This window comes from Heteronotia binoei, chromosome 9 (assembly GCF_032191835.1).
Source record: "Heteronotia binoei isolate CCM8104 ecotype False Entrance Well chromosome 9, APGP_CSIRO_Hbin_v1, whole genome shotgun sequence".
NCBI classification, from domain to species: Eukaryota; Metazoa; Chordata; class Lepidosauria; order Squamata; family Gekkonidae; genus Heteronotia; species Heteronotia binoei.
In genome coordinates this window covers 7,686,554-7,700,655 of record NC_083231.1, presented here as the reverse complement: position 1 = coordinate 7,700,655, position 14,102 = coordinate 7,686,554, and the positions used below count along the sequence as shown (strand labels likewise).

General features: G+C 46.7%; 1 protein-coding gene across 1 annotated transcript in view; it reads left to right on the top strand.

Moving 5' to 3' along the window:
* Positions 1–14,102, top strand: part of FAM184B (family with sequence similarity 184 member B) — a 123,562-nt gene that overhangs the window by 107,392 nt on the left and 2,068 nt on the right. The window contains exons 11-15 of the mRNA XM_060247277.1: positions 1,240–1,352; positions 4,100–4,284; positions 6,881–6,998; positions 9,096–9,203; positions 12,336–12,541. Of these exons, the coding sequence (XP_060103260.1) occupies positions 1,240–1,352; positions 4,100–4,284; positions 6,881–6,998; positions 9,096–9,203; positions 12,336–12,541 (730 nt within the window). The remainder of the gene's footprint in view (positions 1–1,239; positions 1,353–4,099; positions 4,285–6,880; positions 6,999–9,095; positions 9,204–12,335; positions 12,542–14,102) is intronic.

Genomic DNA, 14,102 nt, shown 5'->3' with positions numbered 1-14,102 from the left:
ATGTCTCGCTCCTTCACCTACAGCTTCTGGAATGGCCTTGGGTCACCCATAGCTCTGGCAGAGGTTGTCCTTGAACGGGCAGCTGCTGTGAGAGCCCTCTCAGCCCCACCCACCTCACAGGGTGACTGTTGTGGGGGGAGAAGATAAAGGAGATTGTGAGCCGCTCTGAGATTCAGAGTGAAGGGTGGGATATAAATCCAATATCTTCTTCTTCATCTTCTGAGTCATGAGATAGTTGCATTACCTTTGTTAACCAATGCACTTCTGTGACAGTCTGCTGGAATGGCCTTGGGTCAGCCATAGCTCTCATAGGAGTTGTCCTTGAAAGGGCGGTTTCTGGGAGAGCTCTCTCAGCCCCACTCACCTCACAAGGAAAGTAAAGGAGATTGTGACCGCTCTGAGACTCTGAGGTTCAGAGTGAAGGGCAGGATATTGTTTTCTGTGGCCCCAGAAGGTAGGACCAGAACCAACGGGTTGAAATTAAATCAAAAGAGTTTCCGGCTCAATATTAGGAAGAACTCCCTGACCATTAGAACAGTTCCTCAGCGGAACAGGCTTCCTTGGGAGGTGGTGGGCTCTCCTTCCTTGGAGGTTTTTAAACAGAGGCTAGATGGCCATCTGACAGCAATGAAGATCCTGTGAATTTAGGGGGAGGTGTTTGTGAGTTTCCTGCATTGTGCAGGGGGTTGGACTAGATGACCCTGGAGGTCCCTTCCAACTCTATGATTCTATATAAATTCAATATCATCATCATCATCTTCTCCTCCTCCTCCTCTCTCCCATGGCAGCAGTGAAGAACTGAGGAAAAGGTCCAAAAGAGCATAGAGGAGAGAGAAGGCGCTCCCTCTGGAGTTTTTGAGTTTCAGAATCTCTCCATAGTAGGCTTGTGCAGGCACAGTAACACAGGTGCAACTCCACAGGTGGCGTCTCATTGAACAACGGTCACAGATAAGTGCACCCCAATTTGCATCTGAATGTACATTTCTACCTGCATCAGGGTGCTCATATAGACTCCACTGGAACTGTCTGGGTGCATCTTGCTATGCAAATGGGATGTGTACCTCTTCCCATCGATGCGCAGCTAGAGAGGAACCCGGGATGCAGTTGCAAAAGAGTTTTCCTCTCTCTCAGTGTCCATTTTTAAGAGTCTGCTAGAACATAAAACTGTTTCACCCTAAAGGCATTTCCCCAATTCTGCCTGTCCTTCTCCACCTCCTGAAAGCTTGTCGTTGTTTCTAGACTCTCTGAGAACGGAGCTGGCGGAGCAACGAGCATCTTGCATCCTTCACAAAAAAGAAAAAGACGAACTGCAGGAGGAGCTGAGGAGCGTGACGGTCCTGAAGAAGCAACAGGCAAGCTTCCGGCTCTTTCTTCACCGAAACGCGCCACTGCTGAGCAGGTGGTACAGATTCTGCTTTCGATACTAGATGGCCTTTTAGCACTTAAGGGGAATAGCGGGGCGTTTCTGTTTATATCTTGGTGAAAAAAGAACACTGCGGCACTCTTTTGTAATTTTCTAAGTAAGTCACTACTGATCATGTGTGTTTTGAGTGCTGTCGAATCACTTCCGAATTGCCCAACCCTGTGAGCGAATGATCTCCAAAACTTCCTGTTGTTGACTATTCATCAGAGCTGGAGAAAGTGGCAGCAGTCTCCCTTCTGAAAGAGCAAGTAGTAGCAGCCAGTTGGAGAGCCAGTTTGGTGTAGTGGTTAAGTGTGCGGACTCTTATCTGGGAGAACCGGGTTTGATTCCCCACTCCTCCACTTGCACCTGCTGGAATGGCCTTGGTCAGCCATAGCTCTGGCAGAGGTTGTCCTTGAAAGGGCAGCTGCTGTGAGAGCCCTCTCCAGCCCCACCCACCTCACAGGGTGTCTGTTGTGGGGGAGAAAGGGAAAGGAGATTGTGAGCTGCTCTGAGACTCTTCGGAGTAGAGGGCGGGATATAAATCCAATATCTTCATCTACCTCACAGGGTGTCTGTTGTGGGGGAGGAAGGGAAAGGAGATTGTGAGCCGCTCTGAGACTCTTTGGAGTGGAGGGCGGGATATAAATCCAATATCTTCTTCTTCTTCTTCAGCCAGGCTGGCTCCTCAGGGAAGGTGCCACCCCCAGCTTGTGGTCCACACCTTCTCTCCATTGTGAGCCCAGTGGCACAGCGTCTCAGAGTGCGCACGCCCAACCACCACTGGGCCACTGCCGCTCCACCTCCTTGGAGCTCCTGGGCATTGAGCAAAGAATACCCGCACAGGTCCAGAAGACAGTGTTGCTTGGAACAGCAAGGATCCTGTGAAAGTGCATCTGCAATTTCCAAGAACTTGGCTGGATCTTGAATTGCAGAACCGTCCACCAGTCGAATATCTGACCGTGACAATTAATGATGGTGGTGCTGTAGTGTGGCCTGACCTGAGACCTTAGGTCAAATGAGTTGACTAGTAAAGAAAGAAACACTGACCATACACAGGCCTATATACAGTTTACATACGATCAGTGGTGACATATGTATGATCAGTGCTAAAAAATTTTTTAAATGTGCTGTGTAAATTCAAAATCTGTTTAAAAAGCATTTCAGTGACATAGCAACAAAAAACCCCAATAACCCACCTTTAGCTTCTCAATACGATATGAAGACTTTGATTGCTTGGTAAGCATCAACTGCATGCTTCCAACCTATTTAAATTTACGTTAAAGCGACAAAAAATGTCTTCAAAAGTGACATGTGTCTCCCAATTTAATATAAGAAGCTCTGGGAGTACCTACCTAATCGAAGGGCTTTCATTTCCATTTTTGATCTTCATTAAAAGACAGCAGCTGAGCAGCGTTCTGCAACACACCACTCTATTCGCAAGGGGCTCCCTGGAACAACTACTGTGACACCTACAGATCACAACCGAGACACCTCCAAATCACAACCGAGACACCTACAGATCACAACCGAGACACCTACAAATCACAACCGAGACACCTATAGATCACAACCGAGACACCTACAGATCACAACCAAGACATCTACAAATCACAACCGAGACACCTATAGATCACAACCAAAACACCTACAAATCACAACCGAGACACCTACAGATCACAACCGAGACACCTATAGATCACAACCGAGACACCTACAGATCACAACTGAGACACCTACAAATCACAACCGAGACACCTATAGATCACAACCAAGACACCTACAAATCACAACCGAGACACCTATAGATCACAACCAAGACACCTACAAATCACAACCGAGACACCTATAGATCACAACCGAGACACCTACAAATCACAACCTAGACACCTACAGATCACAACCGAGACACCTATAGATCACAACCAAGACACCTACAAATCACAACCGAGACACCTATAGATCACAACCAAGACACCTACAAATCACAACCGAGACACCTTCAGATCACAACCGAGACACCTACAAATCACAACTCAAGCCAGATCAATGCATCATTAATGAGCTACAACCCATGCTGGATAGCAACATTTCCCTCACACAGGCACTTGCTTACAGACAGCCTGCTGACCTAAGACAGCTTCTCACCCCCAACGGGTGCATTCACACTACACAAAATAATACATTTTGCAGCTGGAATTTCACTAACAAATAGCAAAAATCCAGTTGCAAAATTACCTCCTTTGCACAACTGTTCTGGCTTTTGCTAATTGCAGATGGGCAAGAGCATTGAAGGACCTTTTGAGACCCCATTTGGCAATCCCTTTGGTATCTGAGATTTCACTAGACATTCTCCACAAACTTTCATACATACCTTTGCACCTGTAAGGGCTAGAAACGTGGGAGGGGGTTTGTTGTGAAATGAAAGCTGAGTATTAGAAAGCAGACTAAGTTGCAACATTCCTTTGAAGAGTGCCACAGAATCATGGCATATCTGCAGCCCTGATGCTGCATTATCATTTCAGTGCAACAGAGCACTTGATATAGCTGCATTTTCTCAAATGGATTCTTTCTCAGTCAATCCCACGGTCTAACAGAAGGTCCAAAAACTGGGTCTCGTTCCTTGTCCGTGTTTGCTACGTGAAAGGTGGTTGCCGTATCCTGCACTCTCGCAAACGCCTCTCTTCTTCCTCTTAGGAAGAAAAAAACCAGGATCAGGTAGAGTCTCTTAAGGACGAGGTGGTGAAATGCCAGGCTGAAATCTGCGGGCTCAAGAAGGAGAACGCCCTTTTGAAGGAGACGCTGGATCTGCTGAGGGCAGATGCAGCATTACAGAAGCAAACATCTGGAGAGCTTCAAGAGCCAGAGGGCCAGCACAGAAGGTAGACCTGGGGGGGGGGGAGGTTGCCTCTCATGTAGCACATCAGGAATCAGCAGCTGTGTAACAGGGTCTGCCAACCTTTAGGCCGAGTTTTGCCGACAGAGCTGTTAGCAGATAGCCTAAAACATAAAGCCTGGTATTGCAAACCTGAAACAGCGGGAGAGTAGGCTGCCACCAGGCTGGGTCACTCCCTAGCACAGAGCAAACCTCTGCCTCATTGAGACAAAGTAAGGAAAACCAAGCCACTCTTTTGCAGCAAGGAGTTCCCTAGGTGATTTTACAGAAAATGGTAGTCGGCACTCCCAGGCTAATGGGTAAGTTTTGGCAAAGTTGCTGTGACTGCAAAGAGCAAACAACAAAAGGTAACTTAATTAAGGAAATGTATTTAAAGAGTAGGCATAATAATAGCATTTGATATGTGAGCCAACGAAAATAAAGACATTGTAAATTATATCTAGCTAAACAGTGCGGCATAGTTTACCCGCAGACAGAGTCCACTGTCCAGATGTTGTCAGGTAGCTGCACAACAGATTCAAGTCAGGAGGTTTTCAGGCATAACAAAGACTCTCGACTCCGGGCGCTAGGCTAGGCAAGGTGTTACACATGTATAATTCCTTTTATGCCTCAGGGACCCTCATGGGGTAACTAGAGAAAACCCAATGACATCCCAATTTGATGATTCATTCATTCTATTAAAATTCTAAAACAATAACTTTAATGATCTAAGTTAAGTTAATAATGATCTAATAAATAATAATGATCTAAGTCCATTCTGGAAAGCCCGTCAAAACCAGTGATGGGCACTCACGGTAACCAATTAGGGCTGATCTGCAGTTTCAGCGATAATTACGTTCGCATGGTGGGCAGGAAAGAGAATATAGCTGGTATACTCCTACAGCGACCTTGCAGGCGTTCCACACAAAGCACACAAAGCAGCCCAAACCTTGACCATTGTTAACATCAGAAAACATTCTTGCACTACAAGCTGGCTGTCCCATCCCCCTGAAAAGCTCTGTATGCCTCCCATCCTCGGGGCAACATGTTGTATTGAGTGGGAGAGGAGGAGCAGCAGGCGTGGGGGTGGCTTGGGGACTCCCTCACCAGCCTCCACCTTCTCCTCACAGTGGTCGTCTGTCAAGAGAACCAGTCCAGGATTTTGTCTGTCACATCTTCAGATGCTTGATGGTACAGAGGGGAGAAGGAGAGGGCAAACAGCTCCGACTTCCTGCTCCACAGCCCCCCCCTGTCAAAACCAGAATATTCTACAAGAAACACAAAACATAACCGTGATATATATATATATATAGGCGACCGTACTTTTACTTATGAATTTCACAATAATAGTAAAAAACAATTTTCAATTTCCACAGAGCTCATTGTTGTTTAGTCACACAGCATCCGATGAACTAGTTACAATAATAGACATGTTTCATGTTGCCACTTCATTAGTGTTGTTACTGTACAAAAGTACAGAAAAGGAAAGACATTGAGCAGCGATAGAATGCACGCCACAGAGAAATCTGCGCTCTCATTGCCCATCAAAACTAATACACAGCTGTGTTTTTAGATTCAAGTGGTCTGCAGCAATAGCGGGAACTCCTTTGCATATTAGGCCACACACGCCTGAAGTAGCCAATCTTGCAAGAGCTTACAGGGCTCTTCTTACAGGGTCTACTGTAAACTCTTGAAGGATTGGCTACATCAGGGGTGTGTGACCTAAGATGCAAAGGAGCTCCTGCTACAAAAAAAAAACCACGCCCTGGTTGTGAATTTTCTGCATTGTGCAAAGGGGTTGGACAAGATGACTTTCGAGCTCCCTTCCAGCTCTTATGTTTCTATGCGTGAATGTGTGTTGAAATATATTCCTGATACCGGATACTACAGCATGCTAAACTACATCCTTAAAAATATTGGTGGAAAATTTACTATATTTTCATACTGAACAATGCATGAAGCTGCCTTATACTGACGAAGAAAAAGGGGAAACACATTTAACCCAAAATATACCGATAATGTTACAAAGGCCAAGCTACAACAGATAAAATAATATCAACATAAATATTTGTTATACGGTGTACACCAGGGGGTTTTTTTGCCAGAAAAAAGCCCAGCAGGAACTCATTTGCATATTAGGCCACACCCTCTGACATCACTATTGTTTCACACAGGGCTTTTTTGTGAAGAAAGCCCAGCAGGAACTCATTTGCATATTAGGCCACATCCCTTAATGCTAAGGCAGCCAGAACTGCATTCTTGCTAAAAAAAGGGTCCTGGCTTGTTTGCTACAGACTTTTGGTTCAAGGGCCCTTATATTGAATTCCCATCGATATGAGGGGACAGCTTTTAAGTGGGTGGAACTTTAAAGTGCTGAACTTCAATGGGATCATCGCTTATTTGAGTGGCTTTGGAGCGATGGTTTTAGATTTCCTTAATCAGATCGACATTTGAGAAATGAACCAGCCCCTTGACAAGCCTATCCTTTAAAATTTGGGAACTTGACATGAAGCTAAGGGCACTGCAACTTCTTTGAGGCTAGAAACATGTGCTTCAGAGGTATCACAAAGCACTTTTTTCCCCCCGTTCTGTAACTGACACAGATTTAAAGAACTCGAAGAGACGCCGAGAAAGAAGGAGCCTCGGCCGGAAGATCTACGTCTTATAAGCTGCTTGCAAGAGAAACTGAATGAAAAAGAAGAGATGATCAAAGAACTGATGGTGAGATCTGGGGCAGCAGAGGTGGGTGGTTATGGGATGCCACCACGACACAGAAGGTAGAAAAAGAGTTGGGATCAGGCCTCATTTTGGGCAGGAGCTCACGGGAGCAGAGCTCCGAATCTTTACATTTTATTGCGCTCTTTCTTTCTTAACCTCCCCACCCTCGATACTTGCTTCTGGGCTCCACTGTGAGAGTTTTGCTGAATTTTAAGATTTGACAAGCTTTCTAATATTTCCCCCCACAAAAAATGGGAAAATAACCCAAACAGATAAAACAGACAGATGGGAATCTTCCTCATGCCCCTGTGGCCACGTAGGAGAAAGTAATTTAAAAGTATGATGGGTGTAAGGTTTTATTGTGACAGTTATAATTCAAGAAGCATTTTAAGGGAGATGCTGAGCGGATGTGTTTTTTTAATATATATTTATTAAGTGTGCATATATCAACATATTAATACATCCTATTTAAATACATTTTGGTTTTTGCTTGTTGTCTTCTACAAATCAAACTAAATACTAACAACAAATAAATAAACTCCTTCCTCTTTATCACATTTCCTTTCTTTACCCGATTTCACCCGATCCCCGGAGCACTTTTCCTGATTCTTTTTCTAATCCTAATTATATTCTTTCTTTTTGTTTCCAAAACTTCCTTTTACTTCTTTCACAGACTTCCATCTATACACACTTAATTTTTGAAACTTTAACTATCTTCTCTCGTGCCTGCAAAAGAACGCTGGACAGGGTGACCTCCAGAACTGGGTGCTGCAGAAAAATCTCTTCAGTCGGAGGTCTTGGGGGGGGGCACACCCACCACCTCCTTGCTAACCCATTGGCTTTAACAATTCAATTTCCATATAATTTAGTCCACCTCCCAGTGATGTCAGGGGGGTGTAGCATATGCAAATGAGTTGTGCTAATGAGCTCCAGCACCTCTTTTTCTATGAAATGACTCCTGGTGGGAAGTTCTCAAAGCGATTGATTTACATTATGAGACTCAAGGCAGACTACACAGGGCACATCAAGAGGACGGAGCACCCAGTTAGCCAGAGGGCCTATGGACACCGCAGTGCCTGCAGACTAGGGTTGCCAAGTCCAATTCAAGAAATATCTGGGGACTTTGGGGGTGGAGCCAGGAGATTTTGGGGGTGGAGCCAGGAGACTTTGGGGGTGGAGCCAGGAGACACTGGGGGTGGAGCCAGGTGCAAGGGTGTGACAAGCATAATTGAACTCCAAGGGAGTTCTGGCCATCACATTTAAAGGGACAGCACACCTTTTTAAATGTCTTCCTTCCATAGGAAATAATGAAGGATAGGGGCACCTTCTTTTGGGGCTCATAGAATTGGACCCCCTGGTTCAATCGTTTTGAAACTTGGGGGGTACTTTGGGGTGAGGCACTAGATACTATACTGAAAATTTGGTGCCTCTACCTCAAAAAACAGCTCCCCCCAGAGCCCCCGAAACCTCCAGATCAATTCCCTATTATACCGTATGAGAATCGATCTCCACATAGGGAATAATGAAGTGCTCAGCAGTTTCCCTCCCCCCCCCTTTACTGGCGACTCTGAGGCGAGGGATTGGCCTCTCTACTCACGAGTTGCTGCCAAATTCTTCAAGGTAACACAGACACCCCATCCCAAGAGGAAGCCTTTCCAATGGGAGACTGAAGCCTCCGGAGGTAGAAAGGCACATGGTCCTCTGGGGGCGGGGCTTCCCCTGCTGGCCAGCTGACTGGGGGTGGGAAGGAGCCTGGGAAAGCGGAAGAACCCCCGCTGGGGACCTGCAGATTGGGAAGCCTACTGCAGACTCCTTTCCCGGCCCCTGCCAAGTGCTTTAGACGGCGGGCAGGACTAGGTAGGGATTGGCTGGGCAGATCCTATTCAACAGAGCTTCTGCCTGAAATTCTGAGAAGGTGCTGTTAAGAGTTATATGTAACCCATCTGCCTGACATTTTGTGGTTGGCTTCTTTGCTAACATTACTGGACTGCATCCTCTTTTCGGTTCTCAAAGCTTCTTCAGGGTTCTGCTTTTGACAACTGTAAAATAAAGTTCAGGGCAACCCGGGAGAATCAATCTCCGCATGTTTTCCTTTGACAGGATGGCAGAAATCTTCAGCCTCCCTTCGAGTCCAGCACCGGACCTCCTCGCAACCGGTCCTTTTCATTTAACACAAACCCTTCCACGTGTCTGGCTCCAATTGCAAAGGTAACACAAATAAAGATTCCAAGGGATGGGGTTGCGGGGTAACATTCACACATAAAGCATCATAAATGTCTACATTCCCATAGCGTTATCAGGACTTCGTCCTTGCTTTCTCCAGATGTCCCGTACTCCCTTAACAGAATGTCTGGGAAGGTACTGATTACTTAGTTTCGGTTCTCACTACTTCTAATTATAAGCCATAAAACAAGATGGGGGGGGGGGGGGGGAGGGAAAGAATAACAAGCTAACAAAATGGGTCCCTCCATGACACTTCACAGATCAGGTTTAGGCAGGACCCTAAAACAATCAATTATCAATGGAATTTCACCATGCTTGACAGTGAGAAGAACATAAGAGCCCCACTGGATCAGGCCAGTGGTCCACCTAGTCTGAGGCTGTGGCCAACCAGTTACTCTTATCTTTCTGACTGGCAACCCAGGTCTGCCCAGTCCAACTCTGTAACCACTACACCAGACTGCCTCTCCTGTGAGTCCTGTTCAATGTCAGGCCATAAGGAATGACATGCAGGGGGGGCGGTTTCCAACTCCCTGTCTTCAGGAAACCTTTTCCAGGTTGCTTCAAAACTCTTGACAGGTCGCACAAGATTCTGGAGCATATTCCAGGCGTCACGGGCCGTAAGACCATTTTTTTGTCTTGTGACAACCCTCTGGTGAACCAAGAATGCCCTCATGAAGTCTAGTCGTGACTTGCAAAGGAAGCCTGGAAGGAGGGGGGCAAGATTGCTGACTTTTTTTTCCCTGCTGAAAGCTCATGCTACGTTTTCCAGGGAACCCAAGATTACCACGAACGCACACGAAGGTGCCTTCTTCTGACCCAACCTGTTAGGTTTGTCTTGTCTGCTTGCCTACTGACAGCAGCTCTCCAGCCTCAGCTACGGCTGCCAAGCCCTCGATCTGGGCAGGGGTTCTCCCACCCGGGAGGTTCCCAACCCACCAGCCCACACTGGGCTGGCAGGGGGAACCTCCCCCGACATTGCTAGTGTGATGACGTCACCTGTGAGTGATGTCATCATGCCGGTGATGTTGCACACCAGCCACTCTAGGTGTTTCCGGGGAAACTCTATGGTTTTCCTGGATTCTGTTGCACAGGGGTGCCCAACGGTACCTCTCCAGATGTTTTTTGCCTACAACTCCCATCAGCCTCAGCCAGCATGGCCAACGGGTGGGGCTGATGGGAGTTGTAGGCAAAAAAACATCTGGAGAGCTACAGTTGGCCACCCCTGCTCTAACAATTAGAGTTTTTCCCTCCCAAAATGCTAGTGTCTGGGAAAACCATAGAGTTTTTCAGGAAATATCTAGAGTGGCCGGCGCGCGATGTCGCTGGTGGGATGACGTAACTCACAGGTGATATCGCATCGCGCAGGGAGAGCCAGAGGCTGGGGTGGACTTGGCAACCCTAGTCTCAGGCTGTGGTCTTTCATGTCACGTGTCACCTGAGTCAAGTCAAGTCTAATACGGCAGAGAACCATCCAAAGAGAAAGAAAACAGGTAACAAGTGGCATAAACAAAACAAAAACCCAAGGTATATAGTTGAACTTGGGCACAATACAAAGTACTATACATAAAAATTTCAGTTTCCATTTCTGGTTATAAAAACATAAATTAAAATATTTCATAGCCATTTAAATGTTTTTATCCATTAGTTGCTTACGGAGTCTTATGGCTTGTACAGCAAACGTTGCCGCCTTCCTAGTAATTTCCTGGTTCCTATCAGCTAAAATCTTATCTAGATAAAAGCTAAAATCTCTCCCCAGGAATTGGTCACAAGTAAGAGCAATATAAGTCGAGCGAAAGTTCTGACAAAGTTTACATTTGAAGAGAATGTGCTCTCTCGTCTCTATCCTCCCATCCCACAAATACATAACCTTTCCTCATAGGGGTGCCTTTTGTATTTACCTTCTGTGGCCGCTGAAGGGAGCATATTACCTGTGTCTTTTAACTGGAGATCTCAGAGGTTGACCCCCTAGGTACACAAAGCAGATATTCTCCCACTGAGCCAGGAACCCTACCTAGACAGGTGGAGAACCATTATATTCATGTCAGGGCTTTTTTTTCCTAGAACTGCGTTCCAGAACCTCTTCATGGAAACAGATTTTTTAAGAAGATGTTTTAAAGTTAATGAGGGGCACCCGTGTGTTTCTTCTTCATTTCCCTCTTGAGAGGTCTGGCACCTCTTTTTCCGAAAAAAAGCCCCGATTGGATGAAGGCTTGGGTGCCTTTTCAGAGTTCAGCAGAAAATGCAGAGAGATTTGAAGGGCTGATGGAAATTCACAGCGATGTTCAAAGTGTGGCTATATTGAAGATTAGGCCAGTACAAGCCAGCTAGATCCCACAATGACAATCCCGCACAAAGTTAGGAAAACAAGTATTTCACGGGGCCATTTGGATTGCGGTCGGTAATTTAGATTTTTCTTCATGTGAAAACTAATTTGGCCTTCTTGAATAAACATTTTTGCCTCTCATTTGAAAGTTCCCGTTTCTTCATTGTTATTTTTTCTGTTCCGCATGTGTTTTGCTCCCTCTAGTGGTCAATTTGATATTACTTTGGTTTATGTCCAGCATGAAAACCTAGTTTAGATCTGCAGGGACCTGGGGATGCCCCGGAATTACAGCTCGTCTGCAGATTACAGAGATCAGTCTTCTTGGAGAAAGTGGATGTTTTGGAGGGGGGACTCTGTGCCATTGTACCCTGCGGAGATCCCCGTCCTCGCCCAGCTCCACCCCCAAATCTCCAGGAGTTTCCCAACCTAGAGTTGGCAATCTACCTCCCCATTCCCCAATGGTATCCAAGGGGATCCTGGGAGCCCTACCTATGTATCATACTACACAATGACACCTCCAGTCCAAAAGTTGGTTCAAACGTGAACTCACAAGCTACTTTTTAAGACAAGCCATTATTCCCTCCACACACACCCCCCCCCCATCTGTAGTATGTGGATAAACACCTTCCAGGATTGTCTGAAAAATCACCAATACAATGTGTGCCAAGAGCCCTGAATATTCTTAAATTAAAAGCTGCAAAATTAGATTTGGGGAGAAGCTGCAGTAGAGCCGATGTTGCTAATTCCCGACAACCTTTAAGTGTACGTTGTGTCCTTTTGTTTTTATCATAAAGCAGAAGAAGAAAATGGACGACATGCCCAGCCGTATTGTCAGCGTTCCAAATTTAGCCTCCTACGCAAAAAGCTTTCTGAGCGGCGACTTAAGACCGAAGAGGAACCCCCCTCAGATTACAAAATCGACAAGTTTAGATCCGAGTCCTGGCTGCGTCCGAGTGTGCTATCCACCGGTACAAGTGCTGGAGACCAAGCCAGGCCCACGGTAAGAAGTTTGCCTGCATTGACTGGGAGAAGAAGGGTGACATTAGCTAAAGATACCATTCTTAAAACTCTGTTCCCTCTCAAAGCAGTCTGGTGGTCCTGATTGCTCTGGTAAGCTTCAGAGATTTCTGATAGAAAAAAAACCCCAGAAAAAAGTTACTAAAATTATGTGACTATTGGCGGTTCCTGAACCTAGCTTCCGCCAGGATCGAACTCAGGTCGTGAGCAGAGCTTAGGATTACAGTAGTGCAGCTTTACCACTCTGTGCCATGGGCTCACATCGCAACCTGAGTTCGATCCCGGCAGAAGCTGGGTTCAGGTAGTCGGCTTGAGGTTGACTCAGCCTTCCATCCTTCCGAGGTGGGTCAAATGAGCACCCAGCTTGCTGGGGGGGGAGGGGAAAGTGCAGATGACTGGGGAAGGCAATGGCAAACCACCCCGTAAAAAAAGCCTGCTGTGAAAACATTGTGAAAGCAACCTCACCCCAGAGTCAGAAACGACTGGTGCTTGCACAGGGGACGACCTTTTTGATTTGCAGCTCCAGCGCCAAGGGAAGGGGCCGAGGTGGGAACCCCGGGCAAAATTCCTTCCCACCAACACATTCTAGTTTAATTTACAGTTTCAGTTGAAAAACACAATTGTCAGAAAAGGTGGAATAAAATTGACCAAAACTTTATTGGTTAGAGCTGTGGTGAGCCTTGGCATGGCATGGGGCAAAGATCCCACTCTCTGACTGCAGAGCTCTTCTTACAGGGCCTACTGGAAGCTCCAGGAGGACTGGCTACCTCAGGGGGGTGTGGCCTCATATGCGAAGGAGTCCCTGCTACAAAAAAAGCCCAGGCTGTTTGTGTGGTGGGACTTTTTGGGTGGCCCCTCCTTCACATCAGATCACTGTGACCCTCAAAAAATCCACTTATGGGGCTGGGAGACCTCCCTGGACAGTCTTGGGGGCCATCAGAAGCCAAACTCTGCATGAGCCCAGTTGAGCATAAGCCTGCTTTGGCATTCTTTAGATCCTGGTGGATATTTTCAGTGGCTGAACTTCTTTTTCAGTACAATTCTTGTAGGTATTGGATTTATATCCCACCCTATACGCTGAAACTCAGAGTAGTCACAATCTCCTTTACCTTCCCCCACCCCCCCCACACCACAACAGACAGCCTGTGAGGTAGGTGGGGCTGAGAGGGCTCTCACAGCAGCTGCCCTTTCAAGGACAACTCCTGTGAAAGCTCTGGCTGACCCAAGGCCATTCCAGCAGCTGCAAGTGGAGGAGTGGGGAATCAAAGCCGGTTCTCCCAGATAAGAGAGCTCTGGCTGACCCAAGGCCATTCCAGCAGCTGCAAGTGGAGGAGTGGGGAATCAAACCCGGTTCTCCCAGATAAGAGAGCTATGGCTGACCCAAGGCCATTCCAGCAGCTGCAAGTGGAGGAGTGGGGACTCAAACCCGGTTCTCCCAGATAAGAGAGCTCTGGCTGACCCAAGGCCATTACAGCAGGTGCAAGTGGAGGAGTGGGAAATCAAACCCCGTTCTCCCAGATAAGAGGCCGCGCACTTAACCACTA